General features: G+C 37.9%; 4 protein-coding genes across 7 annotated transcripts in view; 1 reads left to right on the top strand and 3 right to left on the bottom strand.

The window, feature by feature from the left end:
• Positions 1-1,457: 1,457 nt before the first annotated feature.
• avpr2b.1 (arginine vasopressin receptor 2b, tandem duplicate, 1) lies at positions 1,458-4,110 on the bottom strand. The gene is made up of 3 exons (XM_081380857.1): positions 3,991-4,110; positions 3,047-3,903; positions 1,458-2,115 (listed from the first exon to the last, which is right to left on the bottom strand). Exons 1-3 carry the CDS (start codon positions 4,023-4,025, stop codon positions 1,910-1,912), a joined length of 1,098 nt encoding a protein of 365 aa, XP_081236983.1. The 5' UTR covers positions 4,026-4,110; the 3' UTR covers positions 1,458-1,909.
• Positions 4,111-6,591: 2,481 nt separating this feature from the next.
• Positions 6,592-13,688, bottom strand: trnt1 (tRNA nucleotidyl transferase, CCA-adding, 1). 2 transcript variants are annotated; one of them, XM_081380856.1, is made up of 8 exons: positions 13,403-13,688; positions 12,180-12,326; positions 11,682-11,875; positions 11,359-11,497; positions 10,658-10,784; positions 10,300-10,493; positions 8,751-9,004; positions 6,592-7,699 (listed from the first exon to the last, which is right to left on the bottom strand). In XM_081380856.1, exons 2-8 carry the CDS (start codon positions 12,316-12,318, stop codon positions 7,451-7,453), a joined length of 1,296 nt encoding a protein of 431 aa, XP_081236982.1. In that variant the 5' UTR covers positions 12,319-12,326; positions 13,403-13,688; the 3' UTR covers positions 6,592-7,450. The 2 variants fall into 2 exon arrangements, with proteins under 2 accessions (XP_081236982.1, XP_081236981.1); XM_081380855.1 differs by lacking the exon at positions 13,403-13,688 and adding an exon at positions 12,405-13,343.
• Positions 13,314-16,123, top strand: arl6ip5a (ADP-ribosylation factor-like 6 interacting protein 5a). Of its 2 annotated transcripts, none has more exons than XM_081380858.1 (3): positions 13,314-13,559; positions 14,604-14,821; positions 15,040-16,123. In XM_081380858.1, exons 1-3 carry the CDS (start codon positions 13,381-13,383, stop codon positions 15,225-15,227), a joined length of 585 nt encoding a protein of 194 aa, XP_081236984.1. In that variant the 5' UTR covers positions 13,314-13,380; the 3' UTR covers positions 15,228-16,123. The 2 variants fall into 2 exon arrangements, with proteins under 2 accessions (XP_081236984.1, XP_081236985.1); XM_081380859.1 differs by having other exon boundaries at positions 13,324-13,491.
• A 5,796-nt stretch (positions 16,124-21,919) lies between these two features.
• frmd4ba (FERM domain containing 4Ba) overlaps positions 21,920-24,387 on the bottom strand; it is a 54,367-nt gene continuing 51,899 nt past the window's right edge. Inside the window, exon 23 of one of the 2 annotated variants that reach the window (XM_081380926.1) lies at positions 21,920-23,201. In XM_081380926.1, the coding sequence (XP_081237052.1) occupies positions 23,078-23,201 (124 nt within the window). In that variant the 3' untranslated portion in view covers positions 21,920-23,077. The remainder of the gene's footprint in view (positions 23,202-24,387) is intronic. The other variant, XM_081380927.1, reaches the window with a different exon arrangement.

The raw sequence follows: 24,387 nt of genomic DNA, 5'->3' as shown, positions 1-24,387 counted from the left end.
AGTCTGTTTATGTGTATTCAAATCCGTTCAGTAACTGTTCATCAATTATAAAATGAGTTCAATTCGACTATAAACCATCATTGTTTAATAGTACGATCAATTGAACCCTTTGTAAATTAACACGGCTCCACTTAGGCTATTTAGACCATTACGTTCAAAGAATCGTTTTCATTTTTGCATTCTCATCCCAAGAGTGTCCCAAAATTAAACAATAGTAATGGTTCATGATCTATGCAGCAAGTCAAGTGTATTCGCAGTAGTTCATGGCCATGAGTTTGAAGGAGAACAGATTGAGTTGAGTCAGACAAATAAAACAATATTTTAGCATATCGTATCAATTGTATGCTGAGAAAATATAGCCTATTTACCTAATAGCATAATCTACCGTAAATCTTAAAAGATAATTATTTGTGATGTTTTAGGAAACCCAGCTATAATTAGGCTAGTTGTTTTTACCAGTATTTACATTGATATTTAGGTCAGGAACACGTCTGTCATTAGGCTGGTTTCTAGAATGCTTTTTATGTTCAATTCGTTTGATGTAGACATTACTGGACATGGAGCATTAAAAGGGCAATAAATCAGTCATGATTGTCAAGGTCATTGAGTGCCAGGTGAAAATACACGACAGTTCTAAAGTTTGCGTCAGTAAGACTTCTTTTGCTGAAAGGAACTATTACTTTTATTCAGCAAAAACACATTAAATTGATCAAAAGTGACAGTTAAGACATTTATAGTGTTACAAAATTGTTCTTTTCTGTTCTGTTCTTTTGAACTTTCTTTTCATTAAAGAATCCTATAGTATTACATTTCCCACAGAAATATTAAGCAGCATTACTGTTTTCAACATTGAATATAATAGTAAATGTTTCTTGAGCACCAAATCAGCATATTAGAATGATTTCTGAAAGATTGTGACACTGAATATATATATGTATTATATATTCATATATATATATATATATATATATATATATATATATATATATATGTGAATTAGACAACACAACTCTTTGATTTGTCTTCCTTTGGGGACGGGGGTTAAAACTTTAATTAAAGGGGTCAGACCACAGTCAGATACTCTTACCAGCTGAAATAATGCCGTTATTTGTTCATGCTCTCTTCAAAGTCATCATGAAATCAAAATAGACAATTTTTGTTATCGGATATTGCAGTATTAATTATTTATCTGTGCACATCATTATTGTTATGCACTTTATACTCATACTTTCATTTGAGGGTCAGACCACACATAGTCAAAATAGTCTTATCAGATGAAAAAATTCAGTTATTCATGCACTTTTTAAACCTGTTAGTCATACCTTTGTTTCTCTCCACACTTATTTCTTTTGTTAGTCTACATTGAGGCTTAATGTAAAACATACATACCTTTTTAAAAATGACCATATCTTGTACCTTATGTTAGAACTAATTTCAATGCCAAATATTTCATTTTTAAAGCACTTTATTGACAACAGTGAGAATGTACTGTACAGGCATTTTCATAACATCACCCACCACACTAATAGATGTTTTTCTCGATATTTAAAGACACTATAATTTGTACATTATTTTGATTGTGATCAGGACAGCACACACTGTGAGCAATTTATTTTCCTGCTTGTTATGTACAGTTAAAAGAAATGATAAAAGGAGGGAAAGGTAAGGGGTTAAACATTGTTTGAAATGCTTCAGTACGTGGAAACTCCACAATGAGTCTAGTGGGTTTCATTTTTTTCTTTACATAATTGTACTGTGCTAGTACTATGGTACAGTGATGGTGTCAGATGGTAAAATCATGGTACTTTAATATTTACTGAACACTTAGCACATTAATGTGCAATTTACATGGTACTTCAAAGAATATAATGTTTGTCCAATGAACATGTTTGTTAGTGTTGTTTCTTTTTCACCGCGTGTCAGAGTTTTTAAAGCTCAAAAACATAGAGCTGACCATCGTAGCTTCCTCAGGCAGCGGCACCTTCATATCTGTGTGTTTCATGCACAGGAGAGTTCCCAACAGTGTGGGGAACTTCACAGTGAAAAGCAGGTAGATGCAGGGATTGGCAACACTGTTCAGACTGGCTAGCAACATGAGGATGGTGAAGATTGCAGCTGAAAAATAAAATTGATAATATTATTGGTTAGATACAAGAAATTACATTGGATAACATTCTCAGTAAATGCCCTCAAACTTGATTTAGCAGTGCTGTGTGTTACATTTAGGGGAGAGTGTGGAGTGTAACATGGGGTAAGTTGGAACATCTTCCATCATCTAAACCATTTAAAAAGTTACCAGGGGTGACATCTCCGTAATCTCCACAATTTTAATGTGAGAAATCAAAATATCATGTAATTATATAATATAGTCAACCCTGCGAGGACTTCAGATGATGCCCACTCTGAATCTGCATGCTAAATTTTCTATATATTGTAATCATTACGATCACAACTAATAATTGCTTTAATGAGCTCATTGTTTCTGCTTAAATTAGTACATGCTAACTACATTTGTATTACCTTTGAACTCTATATTTTATTAAATTAAATTATATTAAATTGTTATGTAGAAACATTTCTTTTCTGTAAAGTTGCTTTGAAACGATCTGTATTGCAAAACAATCTGTATTGTGAAAAGTGCTATTAAATAAACGTGAAATGAACTGAATAATATAATAAAGTATATAAATGTTATTAAAAACAGTTGGCTAATATTGTGAAATAGCCTACTATTGTTATATAATTTAAAAAAAAATTGATTGCAAAGCTGAATTTTCAGCAGATGTTACTCGAGTCTTCAGGTCATATGATCCTTCAGAAAACAGTTATTTTAAAATACTATTTGACAATATTAGCCTACTGTTTTACTGAATTTATGAACAAATAAATGCAGCCTTGGTGAATATATAAGAAAATTCTTTCAAAAACATTGAAAAAAAAACACTTAAATACAAATTTTGGCTAGATAGATAGATAGATAGATAGATAGATAGATAGATAGATAGATAGATAGATAGATAGATAGATAGATAGATAGATCTCTTACTCTCAGTCGGAGCGTCGGCGTCCCACACAGACCACAGCTGCACGGTGAAGAACGGAGCCCAGCACACGGCGTAGGCGAGCACGATCACCACTGTCATCTTCACGGTCTTAATCCGAGACTTGGACACAAACACCACGTTGCTGGCCCTGGAGGAAAGAGAGTTCGGGTGTCCATCACCTTCCTGCGGCTGCTGCTGTTGCTGCAGCGTCTTCAGGTACAGGTTAATCTGGAGCGCGCGGCATATGCGCACCTGGCACACCGTCACAGTTACGATGGGCACCAGAAATATCACGAGCGTCGTCCACGTCACGTACGCTTTAGGTCCCCACGGCTGAATAAACTCTGCCCAGCAGTCGTAGACACCCGGGGCGATTTGAACCCTGGAGAAAATAAACAGTTGCGGGACGCTGAAGACAAACGACACAAGCCACGCGACGCACACGGGCAGGTTCCAGCGCGCGCGCCTCCTCTGGAAAGTCACCATGGGGTTGCAGATCGCCTGATAACGGTCCACCGTCATCACAACTATCATGTAAGTGGAGGCGAACATGCCGACGATCTGTAGATACTTGACCAAACGACATACGAGGTCAGGACCGATGAAACGGTCGGTTATGTCCCACATCAGCTGAGGGCACACCTGGAAGAAAGCGACCATCAGGTCTGCCAAGCAGAGATGGGTCACAAACACACGCATCCTGGACACCTGCTGTCTCTTCCTCCACAGAACCAGCAGCAGACCGAAGTTCAGAGTTGATGCGCAGAGAAAGATGACGCTCAGCACCGCGATCTCGATTTGAGCCAAACGCTCGTTCCGGGGTTCATTTCCGGTGACTTCCATCTCCAAAGTTGAATTGCTTAAGTTTAATGTGAAGAGAGACATTATCTTAATATTTGTAGAGTCTTAAAAATAATTCAAGTTCAGAACCTGCAGTCCAACTAACCCTGTGCACACAAGTTTATGCATGCGTCTGCGCATCTTTAGTGTGCGCGCGTGAGTGAAGACTTGGTTTTATACGTGGGTCTGCTGGATGGCGGGTGGGTCCTTCACCTTCATTTCAAAACTACTCATGAACACAAAATGGCATTCAGAAATCTACATGATGAAAAGATGAAGTAGGCTATGACTTTTTTAGACAAAGACACTCTTAGACAGTTTCACTTTATAAATAAGTCTTGAAAATATACTTTTATAATATATTGAAATATACATTTCAAAAATAGTTTAACCAGTGTTTCAAGCAGTTGAAATTCTAATAGGGGTCAAATTGATCCCAACACAGATATACCGGTAGACACGATTAACTGGCAGAAATTTGTCAACCGTTAGAGATTTTGGACTATAGTGCTACGGAGTCACGAAAGCTTATTATGCGTTTTTAAGTATTGTGGTTTAAAAACAAGTGATTTTAAACCATTGAAGCACAGTAAGCTGCAAAAGACAATTCATTCCCCTATTTGCAAGCGCTGTCAGACTGTTTCTCAGCGCTGAATTTCAAGGGCTATTTCTCAGTGCTTTCTTGCTGTCTAAGAGACGCTGCTCATAAAGCGTGAGAGAACTGAACATTGCTTTTTGCTGACTTATTGGGCATGAGCAGTTAAATACACATAGGCCTACTTAAATGTCAAAGTGACCATGTCTTTGCAAGTGAGTTGAGAAAGAAAGCGCACAAGTATATTGGATCCGTGCAGTCGGACTTAAAGTGACAGCATCCCGATTTATACCTGCTGTCATTATTAATGTTAATCAAACAACAACAAAAAAAGAAAATCTCTCACCGCTCTTCACTGAATCATTTTTGTAACTTAAATAAGACATGGAGTGTTTTTATACATTTGATTACTTTATGTAGTATTTCTTATTTCTAGTGCTTAAACTTTTTCAGGTTGGTCAATTTCATTTGTGTCTTTGTTGAAGTATTTGAACACCCTGCTATTTTGCAAGTTCTCCCATTAGAAATCATGGAGGAGTCTGAAATTGTCATCGTAGGTGCATGTCCACTGTGAGAGACATAATCTAAAAAAAAAAAATCCAGAAATCACAATGTATGATTTTTTAACTATTTATTTGTGTGATACAGCTGCAAATAAGTATTTGAACACCTGAGAAAATCAATGTTAATATTTGGTACTGTAGCCTTTGTTTGCAATTACAGAGGTCAAATGTTTCCTGTAGTTTTTCACCAGGTTTGCACACTGCAGGAGGGATTTTGGCCCACTCCTCCGCACAGATCTTCTCTAGATCAGTCAGGTTTCTGGGCTGTCGCTGAGAAACACGGAGTTTGAGCTCTCTCCAAAGATTATCTATTGGGTTTAGGTCTGGAGACTGGCTAGGCCACGCCAGCACCTTGATATGCTTCTTACAGAGCAACTCCTTGGATATCCTGGCTGTGTGCTTCAGGTCATTGTTATGTTGGAAGACCCAGCCTCGACCCATCTTCAATGCTCTAACTGAGGGAAGGAGGTTGTTCCCCAAAATCTCGCAATACATGGCCCCGGTCACCCTCTCCTTAATACAGTGCAGTCGCCCTGTCCCATGTGCAGAAAAACACCCCCAAAGCATGATGCTACCACCCCCATGCTTCACAGTAGGGATGGTGTTCTTGGGATGGTACTCATCATTCTTCTTCCTCCAAACACGTTTAGTGGAATTATGACCAAAAAGTTCTATTTTGGTCTCATCTGACCACATGACTTTCTCCCATGACTCCTCTGGATCATCCAAATGGTCACTGGCAAACTTAAAACAGGCCTTGACATGTGCTGGTGTAAGCAGGGGAACCTTCCGTGCCATGCATGATTTCAAACCATGACGTCTTAGTGTATTACCAACAGTAACCTTGGAAACGGTGGTCCCAGCTCTTTTCAGGTCATTGACCAGCTCCTCCCGTGTAGTTCTGGGCTGATTTCTCACCTTTCTTAGGATCATTGAGACCCCACGAGGTAAGATCTTGCATGGAGCCCCAGTCCGAGGGAGATTGACAGTCATGTTTAGCTTCTTCCATTTTCTAATGATTGCTCCAAAAGTGGACCTTTTTTCACCAAGCTGCTTGGCAATTTCCCCGTAGCCCTTTCCAGCCTTGTGGAGGTGTACAATTTTATCTCTAGTGTCTTTGAACAGCTCTTTGGTCTTGGCCATGTTAGTAGTTGGATTTGTACTGATTGTATGGGGTGGACAGGTGTCTTTATGCAGCTAACGACCTCAAACAGGTGCATCTAATTTAGGATAATAAATGGAGTGGAGGTGGACATTTTAAAGGCAGGCTAACAGGTCTTTGAGGGTCAGAATTCTAGCTGATAGACAGGTGTTCAAATACTTATTTGCAGCTGTATCATACAAATAAATAGTAAATCCCTCCTGCAGTGTGCAAACCTGGTGAAAAACTACAGGAAACGTTTGACCTCTGTAATTGCAAACAAAGGCTACTGTACCAAATATTAACATTGATTTTCTCAGGTGTTCAAATACTTATTTGCAGCTGTATCATACAAATAAATAGTTAAAAAATCATACATTGTGATTTCTGGATTTTTTTTTTTTTTTTGATTATGCCTCTCACAGTGGACATGCACCTACGATGACAATTTCAGACCCCTCCATGATTTCCAAGTGGGAGAACTTGCAAAATAGCAGGGTGTTCAAATACTTATTTTCCTCACTGTATATCAAACCATTACAGATTACAATCCATGGACTTAAAGCAAGACGCCACGACACTGTAATACGTAATGTGTGCAACTTTATTTCAAAGTAAACACCTGGAGAGTTGGTTACATAACCATCTAATAACTATGAACTGTTGACAAAAGGAATATAATTTTTCCTCACAATGAAACCATGGCTACGGCTTCATATATGAGAAGATGTCATCTCTGCAGGAGAGCTAAATTACTTCCTTTACTATAATAATTACACCACTTCACTCTTCTTGAAAGGGACAAATCAAAAAACAAATTCAAAATTAAATTGTATTGTGTCATTCAATTTAGATGCATCCTTGTTAAAACCAATTATATTGATTAATAAATTAATGATATTATGTCAAAGTAAATCATTTATAAAAGGAAAATGATAGGGAAGTGTTTATGATGTTTAGCATTCTAAATCTCACAATGTTCGCTTTGATACTCCAAGACATTTTCTGCATCCTGAAAACATAGCCATTACAAATTCCAAAGATAGCAGCCATAGATATTCCTCAGCTTTTGGTAGCAATGTATCTGCAAAGCCACAGGAAAAAATAAGCGTTTATAAGTGCCCCATACAAACCTGATGGTCCCTCCAACACACTTTTCGTTGACACTATGGAGGTGCACCTTCTGTACACAGACTCATAATGCATTATGGAACATGCATGCAGAGACAGTAGCACTTCTGACACTATTGAGTTTCCTTTTCTGACATCAGGATCTGCTGAGGGTGGCCAGAAGTTCCTCTTTGCTCATCTGATAGCGGCTCTTCTTCCACATGTCCCTGAGCTCCTGAAGGATGGTGCCAATCTCTTTACCCGAGGTAATGCCCAGCTTGCGTAGGTCATGCCCATTCACTGGGAAGCGGGGGATGGACCACCTTCTCAGCTCATCTAAAAGTTTCTTTTCTCCCTGATACTTCAGAAGCTCCAGTACTTTACTCTGCGAGTCTGGCTCTCGAGACTGCAATGAAAAAATAAAAAGATATATTTATAATGTAAGGGATAATACATGGCTAGCTGTCCATTACATGATTTTGTGGAGGCAAAGAACCGCCCGAAGCAAAGCTTAAAGCTGTTATTGATGTTTGAAGCTCAATATTTGACTGGAAGGGTAAAATTGATTATTTCCATCAATTACAGCTCGTTAGATCTAGCATTCTCCCCGCTTTGAATCAGACACAGAGGTAAAGTAGTGCATAAGATTACATTTATTTGAATGAATTGCAGCATTTATTTGAATTAATTATCAAAAGAGCAAGTTGTGTACATGCATCTGTTCAGTGTGTCTCTCTCTCTCTATTAACAACGAAGCTGTGAGTTTAATTATTTCAGAATAGCGATGTAAGCTGAGAAATATAATGTAGAGATTCAGTAGCCAAGCTATTTTATTAATAAAAGTCACAGGGCAGCGTTGATAAGTTTCTGTGCTCCTGAATGTTTCTGTGTGCAAGTGATGTTCTTTATGTGTGTGTGCGCTTCAATGAAAACAGCGCATTAATATAGACCGGTGATTAATTGGACTTGGAACTTCCTGTGCATTAAATGGTTTTATTACACACCTTCCAGCCAATCAGAATAGGGTATTCAGACAGACCATGGTATAAAAACATAATATTAAAAGTTATTTATATATATATATATATATATATATATATATATATATATATGGTGTTTTTTTTTTTGATAAGTAAAAACTATATAATGTGGAAATAAAGATGAGGGGGAAAAACGTTATTGTTAACTAAAACTATTAAAAATCCTTAAAATAAATACATTTATATAAAATAAAAATAAAATAAAAATATTAAATGAAATGTTGCCTTGGCAACTAACTAAAGTCTTAAAGTCTGAGTCTTAATGATTATGGCGATAAAGTGTGTCTTCCTACTATTTGATTGACACATACATTTTTTGAATGTAAAAATGCTTTAAATGAATTAAATCAATGTACAACAACAGATTTTTGTTGTAGTAAACATTAGAGAGGGAGCCCAGGGAGGAAATGTACATACATCAATTATGAAATCTGTGTACGGCTTCATGCTGTCGTGTTGATCCTGTCCCTTAACGAGATCTCGTCTGTGTTTGACCAGGAAGAGGCCCAGGTTTTTCTCTTCTCTTGACAGCTTCAGTCGCAGATCCAGTTTCTCCACATCCTCCTGACTTCGGAACAGAGAAGCCAGGATAGTCATGGGTTTAGGAGAGCTGTCGTGAGCCCTCTGCCAGACCTGCTTCATCTCTCCAACATTGCCATCTGCTGGAAGACCTGCAGGAGACACACAGTAAGTCAGAACCCATTAAATCTATTGTATTTTGTAAATATCATTTTTATTTTATTTTGATGGCAGCTAGACACTAGACTAGACTTGGGACAGAGACAAAATAAAAGTGGAAAGCTTATAGAAAATCCAAGTAGGTGTTCTCTTTTGAAACAGTCCACAATAAGTAAGTGAATTGGTAATAGGTGAGGGTATCGTGATTGAGTGTAAAAGAAGCTTCTTAGTCTTTGCAAGCAAAGATAGGTCATGGCTCATCACTTTGTGCCAAATATCATGAGAAAATTGTCAAACAATTCAAAAATCACATTTCTCAATGCAAGACTGCAAAGAATTTAAGTCTTTCACCATCTACCGTACAACCGCTGTTGAATGTGCATGACCTTTGAGCCCCCAGATGGCATTGCACGAGAAACCGTAATGCTACTCTGTTTAATATAGCCACATGGGCTCGGGAGTTCTTTGGAAAACCGTTTTCACTTGACACAGTCTGACGCTGCATCAAGTAATGCCACTTGAATCTCTGTTATGCAAGGAGAAATCAATTCATCAGTTCTATGCAGAGATGCCGACGAGTTATCTGGGCCCGAGGTCATCTCTGATGATCCAAAACGCAGTGGAAATGTGTGCTGCGGTCAGATGAATCCACGTTTCAGCTTGTTTTGGGGAAAAATGGACATTGAGTTCTCAGTCCCAATGATGAAAGGAACCATTTAGACTTTCATCAGCAGGTACAAAAGCAAACATCTGGGGATGCATCAGTGCAAATGGCATGGGTGACTTGCATGTGTGTGAAGGTACCACTGACGTGGAGGCATATATTGGGATTGTGCAGAGACATTTAATGGCATCAAGATGACATCTTCCCTGGGAAGCAAGACAATGCAAGGCCTCATTCAGCATGTGCTACAACAGAGTGGTTTCTAGACACTCTAGTCTACACCTTAGAAGGGTTGTGCTCGACTGCCTGCCTGCAGTCCAGATCTGTCTCTTATTGAAAATGTATGACCCATCATGAAAAGGAGAATGACGACCATGGACTGTTGAGCAGCCGTCTTGTGACAGGTGAGACTGGGCAAAAAATCCACTTGCAAAACTGCAACAATTAGTATCCTCAACTTCTAACTATTAAAAAGTGTAAATAAAAGGAAAGGTGATTTGACAGTCGTGACAACTTTTATTGGAGTGTTCTGCTGCCATCAAAATCTAAATTTGATTATATTAACAAAATAAAATTAAGTTGTCCACAATTCCTAACAAATATCTCTATTTCTCAGTTTCTCACCTGTGTACTGGGCTAGGCCTGACTCATAGACAAGCTCTAGCAGGTGACCAGCATGGTTTCCAACCAGCATCTTCTTCAGCTCCACCCAGATCCTCTCACCTGAGATAACAGCCAATCCTTTGGCATTCTCTCTTATTGCCTCCAGAGTCTCAGGTTCATGTTGCCTAGGCTCAGCTGCCACTCGCCCATAGAATCTACAGAGCAAAGACCGAAGATTTAAAGATAAACTCTATCATAATTTATTCACCTTCATGTCATTCCAAGTCATTCCAAGACATTCCAAGACATTGGACCAAGTCATTCCAAGTATTGTGTTCTAGCTACTTTCGGTCAAAATACTGTAATGGTGCATAATTACCTGAAATATCTCAAAATTCTAAGGTAGTCCTCTTGGATCCGTAGTGAGGCACTGCCGACAAACCTTACTTTCCTGTTCTTGAGGTCCTCATATCCTTTGAAATAATCATATAGAGTCCCATCCAGCCCTGTAAAAACATAATAAATGTTAAAGCTACACTGTGTAGGATTTTCTCCCGTCTAGCGGTGAAATTGTTTATGACTACCATCTAAATATTACTTTCTAGCCCCTCCCATTCCGAGGGCGTTTTAACTCCTACAGTGGCCGTATTATTTCAAATCTGCCAGCAGTCGCGAGTAATCTCCCCCTCGCATTCGTCACGGTGCCACTGAGTGTCAAAACGCGAAAGGCGAAGCTTGAATTTCCAGGTATGTCCCTCTTTGGCTAATGCATTTTCAAGATGGAGGCGCAACATGGCCGCCGCCATTCAAGCGACTCGCTCGTATGTATTCTAAATGACAGATTCTATGCTTACGAGAATACTTAATTAGTTGGTAGAAGTAATTACACATTAATGAGCACATATCATTTTGAAAGAACAAAGTGTTTTTTTGCTAAGAATCAACTTAAAAAATTACACAGTGTAGCTTTAATGATTCCAAATCCTGTGAAAGTCAACATCAAATTAATGAGAAATCCATTCATTAAATTGTGAGGCTCATTCAGGTGAAATGTCTCGTTAGGAAGTCCTTCTGTTTTACCAAGAAACATGGAGTTGATGGTGAGATCTCTGCGCTCTGCATCCTTCTGCCAGTCAGTGGTAAACTCCACCTCTGCGTGCCGCCCATCCGTCTGCACATCCACTCGCAAAGTGGTCACTTCAAAGTTCTCGTTATGAAGCTACAGTATATAATGTATAAAGTGGCATGTTTCAGTTTGTAGTCATAACTTTGACATTATGTGGAAAATTCTCACAAACCAAAATAGATCACCTAACCCCACTGCAAAAGTATAATAACTGTGTAACAGTTTTAGCAAAACGTAAAATGTTTGAGGAATATATATATCAAATTCTTCACCTTACCCTGGCAGTAATGGTCCCGTGTTTCTCTCCTTTATTGTTTATCATCCTGACTCCTGCTGTCTGGAACATGCTCTTCATTTCCTCTGGAGTGGCTGTAGTGGCAAAATCTACATCTTCAGGCCGATTTCCTGACAGAAGGTCCCGCACCGCCCCTCCTGCAATCCTCAGCTCAAACTGGTTCTTTTCAAATATTTCTATATATAGTAATAAATACAATGCTTTTTTTGACATGTTCCTTGGTAGTACAAAAGTAACGGTAAACATTCAAAAGTTTTGACATGTGACCCCTGACTGAATATACCTTATAACATGCAAAATCGTTTTGTTTTGGTGAATTTATCATTCTAAAATGTGAAAATACTATTAGGAGTATTATTTAAATAGTAAATAGTACTATTTAATACTATTAGAAAATGAGTAGGAGTGTCCAAACGTCTCGCTAGTACTGTATATCAAAGTGAGAATGGAATGGCGTAAGTTAAGATAAAGTGAGCTTACCAGCAAGGCCAACCAGCCCGTCGGTAAATAGAGACTCGAACTCTTTAGTTTTCAGTTGCATTGTGATCAATGATCTGTGACTCCACGTGAGATGAACTCGGTTGATAAACCTGGGGCTAAGAAATAATTTAGCCCACATCGGTGAACCTAAAGACAACAAAGTCAGTTACTAAAATGAGCAATAAATCTATCACACGTAACATAAAATACTTAATATTTATTCACCTGAGGACAACAATAAATGCTATTTTAGCATATCGGTAGTTTTACTTCCACCGCGGGCAGCCATGGCAGATATTCGTAAGGGGGCGTGGCCAAGCTACACAACATTTCCGGCATATATACGTCATGACACTACCAACCAATGAAAAGGGTTTATTTTCTTTCTTTTTTATGCTCCCACCCAATGCTGCCTTTAGCATTATAAAAACTTTTTACATCTCTTGGCAGAAAACGCCTTTGAATGTTTTCATAAAATTATGTTTATTCATGTTTATCAGTCAAGTCCCAGGTTCGCCACAAAAAAATTGTTTACCTTAACTTTGTATTGAGCATTATAAAGTTAACAGGGGATACATCAAGATAATTTAAGAGAACAAGGTAAGACACTTGAATTGAAGCAAGGCACTAAAATATATTTGCAAACAAGATCAGGGATAGTCTACTAAAAAATAAAGTAATTAACAGTCAGAAACATCTAAAGCAATTAAAAAAAGAGATTATCAGGAGGTAACCCTTGTGAAACCATTTTCTTTTCATCAATAGAACAGTATTAGCGGCTTTTTTGTTGAACGATGAACAGAGACTTTAAATCAATACACCTCAAATTCTTATCTTGTGCTCGCTCACTCGTGGTTTCTCGGTTTATTACGAAACAAAAGATTCCTGGTTCAACTGAATCATTCAGACTTAGTTCAAATTCTTCATTTAAAAGATCCGACTCAAGAGAATCGTTCGTTCGCGAATTGAACAGGTTAGGCTACTAGTTAATTAAATCAGGCAATAAATAACCGTAAACTGTATGCGACGAGCATGACAATAAAAATCAATGTCTGATGATTGCATTAAGTCCTAAATTCAAACATGATGGTTTGTTTACACTTGAAGTAACCGCCCATTTAAAGCCAAAGCGCCTCGCGAGAGTGAGGAAGTGCATTATAAGCTGTGAGCAGCTGCCAGTGTATCCGGTTATTCGGTTTTAATGGCTAAAGTGGAGATCGCACCTTTGAGAGGCTGGGATGATTTCTATCCAGGCTCAGAGCGCTTCGCCAAACCAGACACGCGAGATTTGGCAAAATGGAACAACAGAGTGGTCAGCAACCTCCTCTATTATCAAACAAACTATCTGGTGGTGGCAATCATTGTATTCATGCTTGTAGGGTAAGTCCAGTAGTCTTGTTGGTTAATTTGATCATGCATTCACAAATTTCTAACTATTAGACTATCATAACTATTTCAAGCATCTAATTCTAACGTGTCGTGAACATATCAACACAAATATCGCATTACAGAAAGTATCGCGAGAAGTAGGCTAATACCCACTGTTAAAACTGTAAATTCAGCTTTAAATGAGCATACATGCATCATGTAACTCATGTTCTGATAAACTTGACTTTAAATGCGTTTTAAAAATGATAATACCGATTTTTGCTTGGATATGTACCATCTTGGAGATAACATATGCTACATGAAATTTGTAATCAGTCTCTTGATATTATAATTTGAAACCACCCACTACTGTACTTTTTAAAAAGGAAATTTCATGTTGTGCTGAAAAAAAAAAACAAGCTAAGTTACGTTAAACTTTAAAAAGTTTTTCTTTTCCTGTCCAAATTAGAACATGAAGTCATTTCTTCCTAAATATAGTTCGTGGATTGTTAGTGATATGTGGACAGCTGTGTTTGTAAGATGAATGCCAGTGTAATGTCTGGGAGATTATGGCTTGGCTCTAATATTGTAGCTAGTTGCTAAGACTGCACAATATTTAAGGTGTAATCACATGACGCTGACCATGAGCAAATGACAGTATTTAACAATGTAGATACTCATTTCACAGTCATAAAGTGGGTGTCTATTTTCATATTTTAAAGTTCAGTTTATTATTTAACTGACAAGTTTATTCGTTGTTTTATATATTTTCAGACCAACATGAAAATGCCTCCTTTTGTCAGCAACATTTCGTGTTTACACTTTATAGCCATTAGGTGTCACCATTGACACAGGCTTGTATTCTCACAAAGCTAGAAGGAATGCAATTGAGCTTTTGTGAGAACTAAGGGAATATTAAATGTGTAGGCCTACAATGCTAATATTTCTAAGAAGACATTGAAGCGTTAGTTGAAAAAGTAACTGAAAACAACACAAGTGAACACCACAATTTTGGCCTCAATAACGTCCAGTCACCGTTCAATCCTCTGTCCACAGGTTGATGAACCCTGTGAGCATGTTCACAGGTGCATTAGTGGTCACTTCTGTCTTCATTGGCTCTGTGTGGGCAGGGGAGAACAAGGCAATCATTAAAAATTTCAAGAAGGAGAACCCTACCTCGTTTGTTTTCCTGGTGATGGTCGTGAGCTACTTCCTTATGTCGCTCTTCGGTGGAGTTATGGTATTCCTGCTTGGAATCAAACTCCCACTTCTGTGTAAGTTTCTTAAGAAATGTATCATTACCATAGATCTATTGTTAGCGAAAATGAAAGGAGAAAATGAAAAAATTAGATGGAATGCATTAGGCATTCCTTAGTCTTGAAAAGAAAAAATTCATAAGATAGCAGTTTATTAAAAAGTATGGCATTTAAAAGTTTTTGACATGCTACCTAGCATCTGGAGGTTTAAAGTGCTCTGTCATTCTTCGTTTCAGTGATTTTTGCACATGCATCGCTTCGCCTACGGAACATGAAAAACAAACTGGAGAATAAGATGGAGAGCGCTGGACTCAAGAAATCACCCATGGGAATCATACTTGAAGCACTAGGTCAACAAGAAGAGAACCTCAGTAAAATTCAAGACATTCTGGAGAGCAAACTGAAGGATGATCTCAGTCGATAGTGCCTCTCTGTGCATGAAGGAACTGCTTTCAGCGGGTACAATTTGTCAAATCCACTCGGTTTCTTCCAACATGCATAATTGGCAAAAAGAAAGAAGAAAGAATTGTTTGTGTGTGTGTTTTTCTGTTAAGGGATGAACAAAAGTTGTATTGAAAAAAGAGTGTTTTATGATGTTTTTGTTTACGTCTCATGTCAAACGTAAGGGGGTGCAATTCAACTTGGTTTTCTTTCTTTCTGTAACCTGTTGGGTGATGTGTCATAAGTGCTTATTGAAAGTGTTAGTATTTTTTCTTTCAAAATGCATTCATTCTTACATTAAGAAAATTTGAAGTATTACACAACAAGATGTCATCAGGTTTATAAGATCTAATATCTCCAATTTCTCTGCAGTGTGATGATGATAACTGGAATTATATGAATAAAAGAATGCATGGTCTGGACTAAAATTAATGGCGACTGTAATGTGTTAAAATGAGCTATAATTAATAATTTGTTGTTGATGTGAACTTTATTGAGCATTGATGTCTTTTAATATATTACTGTTGCAGATGTGTTGTAAAAGCAATGAGCAGTTTGAGTTCTGCATTACAATGATTTTACCATAGGAAATGGGCTTTCATACACTCCGTTGTGTGTGTGTGTGTGTGTGTGTGTGTGTGTGTGTGTGTGTGTGTGTGTGTTTTTATCATAGCTAAGAACGTCCCTCACACTTGGAATACTACTGTAATGCACAGCCTTTCATGGCTCATTGTTTTGTTGTTACCTATAAGGTAAAATAAGTCATAGTTTAATTTAAAGTGATGCTATCCTCCAAAATCTATGCAAAAAGGGTTAATAAAGTCACATTTTGGTACCATTATGTATTTTATTTTAAATAAAGTTTGATTCATTGCTGTAGTTTGTCTGTATTAATGCCATGCTAGCTTCTGGCTATTTTCATTTAAAAATGGTAAACTATATCAGGTTTTTAAAATCTATTTTTCTAAAATTATATTTGGTTTGTAAATGTTGTGTAACATTTTTTAAAAAATAAATAAAATGCCTTCTAAAGTGTTAACTGAATAAAAAAGGTTTCTCACTGTATGAAACCCAGCACAATCTAATAAAACATGCTTCAGGGATAAGGACAACAATTTTGAGAAAAAAAAAGAACATGTTGGTGAATCTTCTCCTAATAACTTGCTTCCTATACTTGCGTCATCCTGGAATGGCCTATATTTAGCAAAAGGTATAAACAATTTGGTCAAATTGATTTAAAAATGATGAAAACTTTCCCAATATTTGGAAAAGGATGTGGTTAAAGATGCATGTATTGTTTATGTTGTGCTGGTTTCTGAATGCACTTTTCACGATCAGCCATAATCAATTTGTTCCAAAATCAAAAGTGAAAATAGTGGGGTTACAGTGATGAAACTGGCAGAGGTGGACAGTAACAAAGTGCATTTACTTGAGTACCGTACTTAAGTACACTTTTTGAGTATCTGTACTTGAGTATAATTTTTTCTGGAAACTTTTTACTTTAACTTCACAACATTTGAAAGACAAATATCATACTTTTTACTCCACTACAATTCTGTCAAGGTCCTTGAGTAGAAAGTAGTAACGTCAGTCATGGGTTGCATTTTGGTTTACGTCAGAACCCGACGTCGGATTGACGTTTGTTGGAAATGAAAGTCGGGTTGACGTCAAACCGATTTTCATTTTCAAAAACAATACAATGTCCAATGTTGGAGATTAATGTCAATCTGACGTTGGATTCTGACATCAACCTGATTTTCATTTTCACCGTTGTGTTTGGTCTTCTAAATGCAAATTTTGTCATTGTTTTGGAGCACACTAGCTTATAGATAACAGTAAGGCTAACATATTCATACTAAAAGCCCAAAAACTTTAAATAGGGCAATATTTGTGGACATTATTGAGTGCACTTATTCAATCCCACTACTGGAACTGTGTTCTAGAAATAAATTTGATATTGATTTGAGGGGTAGGCACTAGGCAGGCATAGATTCAGAGGGATAAGGTACTATAGGCTACATATTACATGCAACATTAATTAAACAATGCATTATTTACTTTTTACTTTTGATACTTAAAAACGAGTACTTCTGTACTTTTACTTAAGAAAAAACGGTCCTTACAACTTTTACTTGTAATGGAGTAATATTTGACCAGTATCTGTACTTTCCCTCAAGTAAGGAAGCTGTGTACTTTGTCCACCTCTAGAAGCCGGTCATGTGATCTCAACACCGCTGGGCCCCATGCAACCTGGTCCATGTAAAATAATCCAGCTTGTATTAGGATACTGATATGACTGGAGTCTTTATCTCCTTCAAGTGTACACGACTTTAAACATGTTTTACAAAAGCATTTACTCCTTTAAATGTGCAAACATTTTAAAGAGAAAAGAAAAGAAACGGAGTGCACCGAACAATGGATTCGACAGAGCAAAGTCTCCAATAACACTTCAACAGCTGACTCTCATTACAGACTCGCAGAATGGCTGAACTTGTGGACTTCTAAGAGTGAAGAGTCTTTAAACTGTAAAATCTTGACAGGAACTATGACTTTAAAGGAATCTTATCCCCAAAACCCACTGTCATTCTGTTCCTCTCTCTTATTAGATTGCAGGGTGTTTCAGAGCGGCACGCAACGTCTCTGCAAACTTACCTGCAGTAAATCATGCTGGGTTCCTGCTGAATCAGCAACTTCACTTCCATGTGTTTACACTTAAAAACAGACCCAATTCTGAGCTCTTTAACTGGGCTCTTTAAAATGCTGAGCAAAATAGCCAAGAAGGATTTTTCTCTTCTTTTTTGCAGCCAGGATGAGGTTCAGATTTCTTTTTTCAGCAGCATGGATAGGGTTCTTTTTTGCAGCATCAGTATGGATTGGGTTCAGATTTTTTTTTTCAATAGCAACAGCCCAGACAGCAAACTGACTACGAAACGCATCCGCCGCGGAGGTACAGTGAACTCCGGAACGGATCCAGAAAGCGGATCCGAAACTGCGTCCACTTGCACACCGCGGCGGATGCGCCCCGGTGGCGGCTCGCGGATCCGGTCCGACACCGCTGCGGTCCCTTTGCGGATCCGTGCATAAATGGATACATCCGCCCCGGCTTCGCTTTGGATCCGCTTTTGGATCCGCGAATGAGCCGCATATCCGCTCCGGGTCCGTTTTGGACCCGTTCATATGAGCATCGTATCCACCCTACTAGGGATATAAGGTTCAATAGGCGGTTGCAACAAACCTCTTAGGTTAAGAGGTTATTAATTTATAATTATAACTAAGGATTTTCTTATCTTGAGTGGTTTGTTGTAACTATAGGCCCAAGTTTTTCTCCTTGCACCGGGAAAGAGTTTTCTTATAATTTTTACTAGCCTAGAAATCTAGACGCACCCTAGCGGCAGCAAAAATTATTTTGCAACCAGTCTAGCAACTCTCCGTTTCGAGTTGCAAAAACCTAAATTGTGTCAGGCCAATCACATCGTGTATAGAGTAGGCGGGGCGGGCTTAACATAATGACGACAGAGTTGCGACGGTTCCCTGCTACTTGAAAACAAAGAATGGCTGCTGCTGCTGCTGGCGAACAGTCTTTCGAATCGGCTTTGGCCGCGACTCTGAAGGACTTGGAGTTAAGTTAAGTTCGGTTTCGTTCCAATGAACTGCAGTAGCCAAGGCGACATCTATATATCTATACCCGCCCGCGTCCTCAGATCACTTGGACGCGGCTGTGTTCAAGAGGTAACAACGATATAAATACTGTTCGTTTTCTCACACAAACCGCTCGTTTCGTGTCTTAGGCCATCAATGTGTACTTACGATGGGGAATTGTTTAATTTGGACTCTGTGCATGCTCTTTGAGACAGTAACCATAGACCTGCATTATATGACTGACGGACAAGAACGGTTTGACCTAAAAATATCAAAATTGAAACTACTGCGGAAAAAAAGACACCTACATCTTGGATGCCCTTGAGGTAAGCTAAAACATACCAAAATTTAATTTCAAAGTGAACTATCCCTTTAAAAAAGGAAGATGTGTTCGTAGTTTTGCCGGCCAGATATGGCAAAAGTTGAATCTATCAACTAACGTTAGCTCCGCTCTGGTTGGTTGAAGCGCTGTCCTATTGCATGCAGAGGGAATTTGAAAGACAGCCGTTTATCCCGCCCCTCGGATTGAGCCGTGTCTATGGTGAGTTGCCAGACCTAGCATCTTGATGTAGGTCTGGCTTGCCAGGCTACATTTTTACAGCATTAGCGGTAGAGTTGCTCCCTAGGAGAAAGCAACCTTCAATGGCCGGTTGCTGACAATAAAGCCATTCATAAATGAAATAGCTATAATGGCATCATCTATTGAGGAATTAGGTCACAAAAAACTAAAACGTAACCCAAGCTCCAGTTGTTCTTCACCTTCATGCTGGTGACACATCCAAAAGCAGAAAACAGAGAGTGCAGCTCTTCACTGCCATATATATCTATGAAATTCACCCTACAGCTCTTATATTGGTAATTTTCTCTACTTTTCAAAAATTATAGCAATTCATCTGCACTGTGCATAGACCTTTTTCAGAGCAACACTATTACAGGTATGAAAGAGAGGCTGTGAGGGATGCCGTGTTTTTAATGGCATACGCTGTAAAAAGCTGTATAAATTCTCCTCGATTTTCCATAATTTTCCACAGCTTATGTTGTCTGGAGTTTTTTTTGTGTGTGTGTGTACTGAAATTTCTTGGGAAGATTTTTTCGCAGTATTTCATCAGCAGAACAATCCAAAAACACATTAAATAACAGTTCAACCCACTGGAGAGATTAATCACACAGCCTCACTTTCATTATCATTAAAAATCAATGACACTGCTTTGTATAAAGTCTATTGCCACAGTTGAACATTTTCCTCATTTTGAGCTGCTTTTTACTAAATCTCTCATTTACTTAACATCAGTTAGAGTAGATTTGAGCCTGATTTATATCTGAGGGTCTCTGAAAAACACCCACAGTGAATCTTTGATGGAACTTTGTCTCTGCCGCTACCCTCCCCCACCCCCAAAGGTTAAACATGACCTCATTTCTAATGACCTTCAGGTGTATAAGTTGACCATTGTTGCAAAACTTTACACCACTATGAAATTCCTCTCCTCAGTTCACAGAGGTATTAGAATAAAAGAGTGCACAAACACAAAACAAAGAGCTCAGAAGATGCAGCAATTTTTAGTTGAGCAGTTGTGTGGTTATACAGGCTCATTTATACACTGACACTTTGGAAAAACTAGGTAAATAAAACACTTAGTTATAGTCAGATGACTGTATTTCAACAATATTTTGTCTATATACTGTGAAGCTGAAGTATGTGCGTAACCACAAACCCACTTGACAACTGGAAGGAGTGTGTGTGTTCATGAAGGACTAATAGATGGCCATTGTTTGCTTGGGGTTTGAGTCAGCTGTGGATGACCTGGCTGATATTGTTGTACAGCTGGTGGCTAGAGGAGCAAGGGGAGGTTAGACAGAAGGGTACAGCTGCAGCATACTTCAGGAGCAGTGTAGGGTGGATGGCCCCGGGACACAGTTCATCAGAACAAAGACCCTGTATCTCTCTCAGAGCCAAGAGCAGCGGCCGACGCGAGGAGAGACAAATTACTTCAAGAGCTATAGAAAACCAAAAGAAAAAACAGCAACTAATATTTCGCGCAAAGAACATGACTAGAGCCAATATGTTTTGGATTATGAAACCATTTCAATGTGAAAAAAATATTGTCATTACTGTAAAAGTTTTGAAAATCACCCTGCATAGACAAGATTGTAAAGAACAACAAATATTGTAAAGACTTTATAAAATATGTAATATAATGATTTATTTTTATATAACTCATTCTTTTCCACTGAAGAAACTACATTTTAGATTGAAATATGGTAGTCTTGCATTATTTTGTATTATATTTTTGAAAATATATTTTGTGAGAACGACAGTGGCTTCGTTTATATATGTACAAGTGAAGGATGAAGGTTAGAGGGCACAAACTAATCTAATTTAATGCATTTTTAGTGTTTCTTAGTGCGAACATAAATACGTGCATTATGTATATTTATCAAAGGTGTTGCATAAAAAGCAAGCCAGCCAGCCACATGATCTTCTTACCTCATTATGTACACAGATGACAGATTGCTTATCTTTAGGGGAGTGGCTCATGTGCTCTTAGTTGGAGTTTAAAAAACATGTTCTTCTGGTTTTACACTCCATGCATGATTGACGACGAGCTGCTTGTTCTCCTGAGAATAGTAATTCTCTGAAGTGATGGAAAATAAACTGAGTGTGTAGCTGTAATGCAAGAACTTTAATTCAACTGAATATTTCAACTATAAAGACAAATTGATAATGAATCACTTGTACTACTACTTGTAAGTTGCTTTTTTTTTGGATGTCCGTAAAAAAAAAGTCTGTAAACATTATTGCAAAAAATGTACTTCTTAAAAGTCCTTAATTAATAATAATAATTCTTCTTCTTAATAATAAAATTGCTTACTGTTATAAACTGCAAGCTCAGTCAAGCTCGCAACTTCCTTATTGCATCTCAGCAGGTGGTATTTCCTTGTGAACCCATAAGAAAGTTACATTTACAAACACTCCTCAAATCATTCATGCTCAAAACTGACAAAAAACAAGGACCATGCATGTTGGTTTTCTTTTTTAATTCCAATGAATTTTTTTTAGACAAATTACTAAGAACCAGCTTGATAAATCCAAACTATATATTATATGCTTTCAAAACAAAATCTTTCAAAATGATAAAAACAAATCTCTCTAAAAGGTGAAAAATGTATCAAATGTTTGTACAGTATTTACAAATACATATACAGTTCCCTTCTGAAGAGAATGAGAGACGCAGTGTGCTCGGTCACGGTTTCCAATCTTTCCGAGTGAGCAAAGTCCATTAGGGTAAAAAAGTGCAGTAAATGCTAACAACTATTGTACCTGACTAATTGTTAGAGACAGTATTAAAACAATTATACTCTCATATAATCATGTTCCAATTATTAGAGCTGTTGCAAACCACTTAACAGGATTAGAAAACTAACTGAATACTTGGCAATGTCTGACGCGAAGTAGAATGTTGACAGGCATGATTTACTAGTACTTGGCATGTGCTAAAACAAATTCTCCTCGTTACTGGTCCAAATGTAAGTTGCGCACTGATCAAAAACAGCATTGCTGGTTGTGAACCAAATTAAAATGGTGCACAGGTGTAAAGCCCAGTACAAAGTCAGAAAAGAATGATGCCTGTTATTGTGAATGCACTTAAACTGAAAGTGATAAGTGAAAATACTGAATCAAAAAGTTGTTGTTGCACCATCACATCCCATTTTGGTTTATGAACATAAAAAAAACACTGTAAAAGTTTGTCGAGAAAAGATGAGATCAGCAACAATAACAATCCATGTGTGAAAAAGCATTGTGGAATATTTTGGTGAGCGTTTTGCACAAGAGAAAAATCTGGTTTCAATCCTTCATATCATTTTTAGCTTGTGCTTGATGAAATATTAATGTTGCAATATCCTTCAATGTCACAGAGTATATTGAGGGTTAGATAATGTCCCCAGTTCATTCTGCCCACAGCACCATAAGTTTCCACAGCAGCTGTGTCTTGTAGGCAAAGTGCTATCCCCTAGTTTGTTCACGAAGAGAATGCATTGTCCTTTCTCATGTCGTCTAGCAGGATGATCTTCGCACGCATGTTTTAAGGCTCTTGTCCGGCAACATTCCTAACTTTGGAATTCATTGCTATTAATAAGCAAATGGGATGAGAACAAGGCACATGAGAGTGAACAGGAAAGAGTTTCTCTCACTCTCTACACTATGGTTCCAGGTTTAGAGTCCTCATGCCAATGCAGCGTCTGCTGGTCTTCAGAGTCAAAACTGCTGTCTATTGGGCTGCTCGTGTGTGAATCGTGGTGGCTCACGTCTATATAGGACCTGCAAATAGAAAAGAGGATAAAATGTTTTAATAATCTACAGGAAATAAGGACAATGACTTACAAATACACTGATTTATTGAATATTTTAAACCCCAGTGGACCATACACTGCCCGGCTAAAAAAACAAAAAAAAGTCGCTGTTTGGATTTAAATAGGCAAATGCTTTATGGTCAATGATTGGATCATTATTGCAGTGATTATTATGTTTCTAGGATGTTATATGTTTGGCAACAGTTCTTCAAACCCTAATTGATGGAGTGTGTAGCTTTTCATCTCTTAAACAACCATGTAGGAAAACATATCATGATCATATTCCAGGCAGGATGGATCATTGTCAAGATCCATCAGGCTCAAATTGTGAAAGAATGATTGGAGGGAGCATGAAGAATCATTTTCACACATGAATGTCCAGACCTTAAACTCATTGAAAGTGTTTGGGATGTGCTGGAGGAGACTTTACAGAGTGCTGGACTCTTGCATTCTCAATCCAAGATCTTGATCAAATATGGGTCAACTCTTGATGGAAATAACATCAAACAACATTTATTTCCATCAAGAGGTGCACCAATTTTTGGTCCAATCATAGACTCTTAAGCATTTAAATCCAAACAGTGACTTTTATTTTGGCCGTGCAGTGTAGTATATAAATACAACACCAGATATACTAAAAACCAGAGTCAAGGTCAAAAGGAACAACATTACAAAAATAAATTATTGTGCAGCTGGTTTTTCAGCATTGTGTGCAAAGGAATTCAGTATATCTGGTCAAGAAACTAGCCTAGTTTCCAAATTGATGATTGTTTTTGATTATTGCATGGTAACGTGTTGAGTAGGTTGAGGGAGACACAACATCACTGAACAGTGTTAAAGACTGAAGCAGACCATACAAAAGCACACACGTATACTTGTCATAACTTGCACACAGCAATCAAAAACATGAAGCGCAGGGTCACATGCTTCCCCTCAAAACGATCCTTCACCCTTTTTTAGAAGAAAACACAACCATCCCACCACCAGTGAGTAAGCGGTAGAAAGTGCTGTGGAAAAGACGGTAACCGCAGTCTTGTTAACCCCTGAGTGATTCGTCATTATAGTTAGAGAGGCAAATGCGAGTCCTTCATATCTCACCACTGTTTTACGTGTTGTCTGTCACTAGCAATGAGTGTAAAAGTATTCCGGATCAT

The sequence above is a fragment of the Scardinius erythrophthalmus genome, assembly GCF_964197995.2.
Source record: "Scardinius erythrophthalmus genome assembly, chromosome: 12".
Lineage (NCBI taxonomy): Eukaryota > Metazoa > Chordata > Actinopteri > Cypriniformes > Leuciscidae > Scardinius > Scardinius erythrophthalmus.
Note: the sequence above shows the minus strand (reverse complement) of the source record. Positions and strands in the feature narration are given on the sequence as shown.

Excerpts from the sequence above, each read along its gene's own strand:
- trnt1 (XM_081380856.1), bottom strand. The coding sequence starts at position 12,318 with ATGTGGGCTAAATTATTTCTTAGCCCCAGGTTTATCAACCGAGTTCAT. Across the intron at positions 11,498-11,681 it reads ACGGGACCATTACTGCCAGG|CTTCATAACGAGAACTTTGA; the intron begins GTAAGGTGAAGA and ends TATATACTGTAG. Across the intron at positions 7,700-8,750 it reads ACACAGATTTCATAATTGAT|TCTCGAGAGCCAGACTCGCA; the intron begins GTATGTACATTT and ends TTTTCATTGCAG.
- avpr2b.1 (XM_081380857.1), bottom strand. The coding sequence starts at position 4,025 with ATGCGCAGACGCATGCATAAACTTGTGTGCACAGG. Across the intron at positions 3,904-3,990 it reads CATAAACTTGTGTGCACAGG|CAATTCAACTTTGGAGATGG; the intron begins GTTAGTTGGACT and ends ATTAAACTTAAG. Across the intron at positions 2,116-3,046 it reads CGCCGACGCTCCGACTGAGA|CTGCAATCTTCACCATCCTC; the intron begins GTAAGAGATCTA and ends TTTATTTTTCAG.
- arl6ip5a (XM_081380858.1), top strand. The coding sequence starts at position 13,381 with ATGGCTAAAGTGGAGATCGCACCTTTGAGAGGCTGGGATGATTTCTAT. Across the intron at positions 13,560-14,603 it reads ATTGTATTCATGCTTGTAGG|GTTGATGAACCCTGTGAGCA; the intron begins GTAAGTCCAGTA and ends CTCTGTCCACAG. Across the intron at positions 14,822-15,039 it reads AATCAAACTCCCACTTCTGT|TGATTTTTGCACATGCATCG; the intron begins GTAAGTTTCTTA and ends TCTTCGTTTCAG.